At 29.7% G+C, this 7,339-nt stretch overlaps 1 protein-coding gene across 1 annotated transcript; it reads left to right on the top strand.

The window, feature by feature from the left end:
• The first annotated feature begins 582 nt into the window (after positions 1 to 582).
• On the top strand, positions 583 to 5,500 carry LOC114183058 (serine/threonine-protein kinase rio1-like). The gene is made up of 12 exons (XM_028069907.1): positions 583 to 970; positions 1,607 to 1,735; positions 1,843 to 1,935; positions 2,080 to 2,159; positions 2,534 to 2,644; positions 3,394 to 3,467; positions 3,871 to 3,947; positions 4,204 to 4,287; positions 4,376 to 4,468; positions 4,550 to 4,657; positions 4,742 to 4,813; positions 4,946 to 5,500. The coding sequence occupies exons 1-12, from the start codon at positions 617 to 619 to the stop codon at positions 5,363 to 5,365; spliced, it is 1,695 nt and encodes a 564-aa protein (XP_027925708.1). The 5' UTR covers positions 583 to 616; the 3' UTR covers positions 5,366 to 5,500.
• The last annotated feature ends 1,839 nt before the right edge of the window (positions 5,501 to 7,339 follow it).

Raw genomic sequence — 7,339 nt, 5'->3', positions numbered from 1 at the left:
TTATTTATATATTTAATTTTATATTTTATTATCTATTAACATTAATTGGTTATATTTTATAAAAGAAATAAAAATACAAACAATTTAATTTTCATTCATTTATAAAATATATTACTTATAATTTAAAAAAATTTAAAAAAAATCAAAATTTTCAAAATGTATATAATATTAAAAAAATAAAAAATCTAGGGGGCCATGGCGCCTCCCAACCCTTAAGATGCTCCACCATTGTCAATATCAATTCACACCTTATTCAAATAATTAAAAATAAAATTTTTGAAATTTACTCTAAATTTAATATTGATTATTTAGAATTTTTATATCTAATTACCTTTGGTAGAATATATTTAAAAAAAAGAAACTATTAGATCAAAGAGATGTGAAAATGAAAGAACGTTCAATTTTTGGCTATATAAAAATAAATATAATCCAGCTACTAAAATATATTTATTATTAGTTTAGCTATATAAAAATAAATATAATCCAGCTACTAAAATACTATATATTCCTAAAAATATATTCAATCTTATATATTAATATTAAATATCCTACAAATAAATGTTGAATTGAATCACATTGGAAAAGTGTAACGGGTTATTCTTCCTCCAAACCTGAAATGGCCGCCTCTGGCACAGAGGAGGCCGTTTGCTTGATTAGCAACGTCACTCACTCACTCATGGAAAACGATGTCGAAAACAAGCTCAATGTTCACTCAGAACAGCAACAACATCAACAAGATGAAATTGAAGATGAAGTAGAAGATGAAGAGGTTTCGAGTTCTTTGGATTCTGAAATCGGTGATGCGTTGGACTTGTTGGATTCGAAGGATGAGGATGTAGGCTACTCCTTTTTCCTCAATTCGCGGCGCCCCAATTCTCACGGTGGCCACCACCACTATTTCTCAACTCTTCAACCTCGCACCAATCGCAACCAAAGGTTCTCCAACCGCATTCGAGCCTCACCCTTGGAGGTTGGTTTTCTTACGTACCTTTTTATTCCTTTTCATTCATGTTGGAAATATAAGAATGAATATAAGTCCCATATTAAGTCCTGCATGGAAATATAGAACGTGAGTTGCATACTAAGTCCTACATGGAAATATAGAACGTGAGTTGCATACTAAGTCCTACATAAGTAAAGATGAGAAGGTTAGACGGAAGAAGAACCGGATAATGGTTAATAGCTAAATGGTATCCCTTATTCGCTCTAAACATCAAAAGGGGTCCCTTTTTTATTCTTTTGTACGGCGAAGAAGTTTGAATTTTTTTTTATTTTTATGATTGTTCATAAACCTTGCGAATTAATTAAACGAGGATTAGGTTTATCAGAAGTTTTCGTGCCTGTTAATGTGTGCCATTCTTGATTATCCACTGGAAACATTAAAGGGGACATTTTTTTACCTATTAAAGATTATTTTATTTTATTTTTTCAAATTGTGAGCATGGTGCATGATCTTGTCTTTTTTACTTCTGTTTTATTGGCTCTTTTGTGTTCCTTTAATATGGACTAGTTTGAATTTGAAGTTGTGTGGTGAATGGTGTTTTTTGGAATTCTGTGTGGTATGCTTGTTTGGTTGTAGTTTTAAATTAGGTGGTTCGTGGTGCAGGAGTGGGAAGGGAGGATGAATGTTGGCATGTCTAACTCTGTGATCACAGCAATTCGTGGAAGCGTTAGAGAAAGTGCTATTGGGAAGACTAAAACTACAGATAAAGCAGACCGAGCAACTGTTGAACAGGTGAGTAAATGGTGTTTTCATGAAATGTGGCACCTAAATTGAGCTTTGTTCTTTTATTGATTCCTTTTTTACAATTATTATGCAAGTAACTCTAAAGTTTCCTCCAGGCAATTGATCAAAGAACACGCATGGTTTTGTATAAGATGATGAACAGAGGTGTCTTTGATGATATCAATGGATGCATTTCAACCGGCAAGGAAGTACGTGATGTGCCAGGAGCTTTTATTTCCTTTTTTCTCTCAATCTTACTGTATAGGTTCTATGACGGTAACATGGTTTGGATAATTGATTATGTGATGTTAAGCCAACATATTTCTGTTTCTTACGTTGTTGTTTTCTAACAGGCAAATGTTTATCATGCAACTAAATCTGGTGATCAAGAACTTGCAATAAAAGTATACAAAACATCTGTTTTGGAATTTAAGTAAGTATGGCAGATATTAGCTTGTTTCAGCTTCTTCTGTTACTGTAAATTGTCTTGAAGGCTGAAATGTTAAGAAGGAACTGTACAGACAATCATACCTTTGTTTTCTCTCTTTTAAAGAGAAAACTAAAATTTGTATTCAAGTGTACTTGTCGTATTGTTTTGTATTCTCTCTGTTAACCTATATGATATATTGTTGAAGAATTATAGAAAGCTCTGGGCTAGGGATTATTGATACTTTCTTAATTTATTCATTAGATACGCACAGCAAAAATGCAGCTTGTAATATATTTCTGCTACATTGCCTTGAAACAGTTTCTTCATTCAAAGTTATTTGATTTTATGAACTGCGTTCTTTGATCTTGTGATATCAGGGACAGAGCTAGATTTGTGCAAGGAGACTTCCGGTTTAGAAATGGATACTGCAAGCATAATAAGACGATGGTAGAAATATGGGCAAAGAAAGAAAGGGGGAATCTTATGAGGTACGCATTTCTTCTTACTTCTTTCCCTTCTACTAAAATGCTTATAAAAATCAAAGTAGTCCCTCCAGCCTGAGTATAAGCAAATCTCAACTAATTTTACTTCATTTAAACAAAACTATCTCTAGAAGACCCTTTATTTAATTGAAATTTTTACTTCCAATGACTCTCTTTTATACTTGATATCAAGTTCTAAGGAAGGGTAAATTAGGAACATTGGTTATTTTGTTAATAAGTTTAGTATAACCAAAAGTTACTAACTAACATTTTTAATTAGTTTGAATTTTTTTTTTGCTTATATTATATCCAAGATCAAAAGGAGTACAATACAATGTATTAAATTAGACTGTCAAAATAACAAGGGAAGGAAGAATACTTGAAGAGAGAATCAATACATCATTGGGGTTATTGTTACTTAACCCTCTTGTAAGTTATGATTTGACGCACTATGGACCTTAGATGTACTCTATGATGGCTTTTACTAGAACCAGCAACTTGGTCCTTTTTTGTGCAAATTCTTCTATGAACTATGTGTTTCTCTTAACGGTATCAAGTTTTAATGTGCGCTGAAGAGGCAATCTTTTGTGCATCAATTTTTGCATGCACTACCTTTTCTTTTTCCTTTGAAGTGCCTCCTCTTTGAGTGCTTGTGGGTTTGTTCGGTTGGTTGTTTCCAATAAGAGAAACAAAAGTTTGATTACATGCTTACTTGGACTGTTTCTTTCTTTTACCCTGTTTATTTTGGATTGCAGGCTTAAGGCAGCAGGAATTAGGTGTCCTACACCATATCTTCTGCGACAAAATGTTCTGGTTATGGAATTTATAGGTATTACTTTTGTTCTGAATTTCAAGAATATAATCTGATGTTACCGTGAACAATGTGATTAGTTGTTTATATGTGATCTGTTGATCTCAATTATCTATTATTTTATCATTGATTATATGGAATATCAGTGTATAAATGTCTGCTCTTGATAAGAAATTTAAAAAAAGAAGAATGAATGAAAAGTGTGATGAATAGTTTATTTGTTCTTTTTTAGTAGTATTGAAGGTATAACTACTCGTAGTTACCTCAGCACTAAATTTTTTTTGTTATCGAATGTAGAAGTTTCAATTTCTTGCTACTGCATATATCATCTAATTCTGCTAAGGCAGACTACAGTTTAGGTTAGAAAAAATAAATACAAATACATTTTATTTAAAATCTCTGGTTTTGTTGTGTTTTGAAGGAAAATCTGATTGGGCTGCCCCTCGTCTTAAAGATGCTGCTTTATCTTTAGACAAGTTGCGGGAAGGCTATGTTGAGGTATGTCCAATCGCTGCAATATTCCTCTGATGCTACTTTGGTTTTTGTACTTAGAACCCTTTAACGAGTGTCTTAAACTTTATGATGCTGGGATACTATAGTATACGGTTTCTAATTTGGTTACTAGTCTAGAAGAGGACACTTTTTAAAACACTCTTTTGATTGCATTCTATTAGGGGTTGAGATTAATTACAAATTTGTCTGTTTCATTTATTTAGTGATTGATTATCATTCATTTGAGTATTTCTTGTTTCAGATTATTATTGCAATGCGGACATTGTATCAGAAATGCAAATTGGTGCATGGAGACCTGAGTGAATATAATATACTATATTATGAGGTGAACAATTCCTTTCTCCAGTTGATATTTCATTGAATGAATGTCAAACTGCCAATAATAGTCAATTTACATGTTCTTTCTTTGACAGGGTCACTTGTATATTATTGATGTTTCTCAAGCCGTCGAACATGAACATCCCCATGCCCTAGATTTTCTGCGTGAAGATTGTGTTCATGTATCTGTAAGTATTTCCAATTGTTAGATGTAATTATAGATTCCTCGGAATGTGAAGGGTATGAATGAGTGCCTTCTTGGCCTGCAGGATTTCTTTAAAAAGCATGGTGTTGCGGTCATGACAATAAGAGAACTGTTTGATTTTATTGTTGACGCAACAATAGCTGATGATGCTCTGGATGGTTACTTGGAAGAGGTATTTGGCTTTGTTGTTATATTATGGCTTATGATTAGTGACCAACTTCGAAGAGACCTTAAATGGTTTTTGAAATATTTCTAGATGCAACGAAAAATTTTGGCAAGAGGTGATGTATCTGTAGAGGATGAGATTGCAGACTCTGTATTTGTGCAGGTAACTTTCCTTGTTATCTCAATTTCATTTTATAGTTATTATCCTTAACTGAATTGTTGGCTAATTTCTTGTACTGTTGTTAATCTTTTCTGTTCCTTCTTACATGTTTAATCTCTTGAACTGTTGTTACAGTCTTTCATTCCAAAGACACTTGATGATGTTGAGAATGCTGAGGAGGATGTACAACGGATAAGAAGTTGGAAGGACACTAAAGATTTATACTACCTCACCATTACTGGGCTTAAACATGCTCTGTCATTAACTCGGTCTTCACAGCAGAAATCAAGTGCCACAAAAGATTCATCGATCATTTCTGACGATAAATCTGAGAACTTGGAGGATGATGCTGAGGTTGAATCTGACGATGACGAGGAGGAAGATGGCGAAAGTGAAGCACTGGATCATGCAGATAAAAAAGCTGCTAGAAAAGAGGGTAGGAAAGATAATAAGAAGAAGGTGAAAGAGGAGAAAAGAGAAGCACGGAAAACTAAAGTCCGTAAGGCTGTTAAGAAAAGAAAGAAAAAGTTGGGGAAAGCACGCAAGACTAGATAGATTGGATAGTAGTTAAGCAGGTAAATGTAATGCAATCTAATGGAAGACATTAGATTGCAATTACCTTGTGTTAAATGAACTTTACAATTTTTTAATTTTAAAATAAACACCTTTTCTTTTATATTTTTAATAAAATGACATCTATACTTTTTTTTTGTCACGTCTTTAACAAAGTAACACCCACCTCCATTGTTTTATTTAAAATTTCACATTATCTAAAACTAAAACTTAACAAAAATTAGAATTAAAGTTTTAAAACATAAAATTAAATACTTTTCTTTATAAATGGTTTAACTACTATTTATTAAAAAATAGGGTTAAATATGTTTTTGGTCCCTTAACTTTCAGTAAATTTTATAATTAGTTTATTTTTGAAATTTTGGATCAATTTAGTCATTCATCTTTCGAAATACGTGGATTTAGTCATTTTTAATCAACTTTTGTTAAGTTTATTTGATATTTCAAACGTGTTTCATACTAGTATTTGACTTAATATTAAAGCAAAAATGTATCAAATTGTATAAACAACTTAAACACAATCCTCAAATGTGTACGAAACATCAAATAAACCTAACAAAATTTGATTAAAAGGACTAAATCCATATATTTCGAAAGATGAAAGACTAAATTGGTCAAAATTTTAGAATGGACTAATTTCAAAATTCAAAAAGTTAAGGGAGCAAAATCATATTTAATCCTAAAAAATATTATAAAATTTTTCTCATAAAACATAGTCATGGATTGGATTTTGGAAAATTATTTGTTGATATATTTTTTATAAATAGAATTAAATAGATTAATTTTTTATTTTTTAATAAAAATAAAATAATAAAATAGTATTTTTTTTATCTAAAAAAGAGTTTTGCAAACTTTTTTAAAATTTGGTTTATTAAAATATCATTATCTTTAATTTTATGATTATCCTATTCAAATCTGTTACAAATTCAATATTTGGATCAAATTGCGAAATCTAAATCCATTTCTTTTACAAAATCTAATTTAAATTTTTATAAATTTAAATCTTAAATTAATTTTTTTTAAGGTCGTCGTGTCAATCTCAATATCCGGATTTGAGAATGTATGTATTGTATACCTTGAGTTTTGTACTTAGGAGAAATAAAATGTAAAATGAAATAAGTCTTGCAGAGAAAAGTTGTGGATTCTAATTTATTTATTAGAATCAAAATAAAATCAAGAAATTGAATCAGAGAATAACAATTAAATAAAAAATAATAACAGAGAATCAAGAAAATCAGACGGAGATAATAATGTCCATAACATAATTTACGAAATTGAAATTTTGACTTAAATCACACAATTAATATACTTAATAAATTTCATTTACTTTTACCAAAAAATGTAATTAACTAAAATAATAACAAAAAGAAGAAACATATACTATTAGAAGGTTAGTTTTAGATGCGATTCTTTTCTTAATGTAGATTTGAAGAAATTGTACTTCTATTTTCTAACTCCTACTAAATAATACTAACATTTTCTCTAATTTTAAGTTGGGTATTTGTCTTTTACTAATTTTAACACAATAATATTTACATTCCTTTTGATTTTAAAATAGATAGTTATCCCTTTTATTTTATTTCAAAATACTATATTAGCTATAAATAAATAAATAAATTAAAATTCTAAAATAAAATGTATTTTTATGAATAAAAAATTAAATCATTTATAAATAAAATAAAAAAATAAGTGTTACCTTATTTAAAATACTATAAAAGTACATTTTATTTATTAAAAATATGAAAAAGATACATCCTTATTTTAAAATCATGAAAAATATAATTTCTGAGCATGTTTATTTTATAAAACGATAAAAAGTAAGATTTATATTAAATATAAAATAAGAAAATTAAAAAAAATGTCGTTTTTACATTTAGATGATTCCCATTTTATTCTCCCGAGTAACTTTATGTTTTTTCTTTTAAGCTTTATACTAGAAAAGTACATAGACAAATA

Source organism: Vigna unguiculata, chromosome 5, assembly GCF_004118075.2.
Source record: "Vigna unguiculata cultivar IT97K-499-35 chromosome 5, ASM411807v1, whole genome shotgun sequence".
NCBI lineage: Eukaryota > Viridiplantae > Streptophyta > Magnoliopsida > Fabales > Fabaceae > Vigna > Vigna unguiculata.
The sequence above is the reverse complement of the archived record's forward strand: the minus strand, read 5'-3'. Positions and strand labels throughout refer to the sequence as shown.

Bases quoted from the DNA above. Each gene is read 5' to 3' on its own strand.
- LOC114183058 (XM_028069907.1), top strand. From the start codon at position 617: ATGGCCGCCTCTGGCACAGAGGAGGCCGTTTGCTTGATTAGCAACGTC. The intron at 3,948-4,203 runs GTATGTCCAATC...TTCTTGTTTCAG, and splicing joins TGCGGGAAGGCTATGTTGAG to ATTATTATTGCAATGCGGAC. The intron at 4,814-4,945 runs GTAACTTTCCTT...CTGTTGTTACAG, and splicing joins CAGACTCTGTATTTGTGCAG to TCTTTCATTCCAAAGACACT.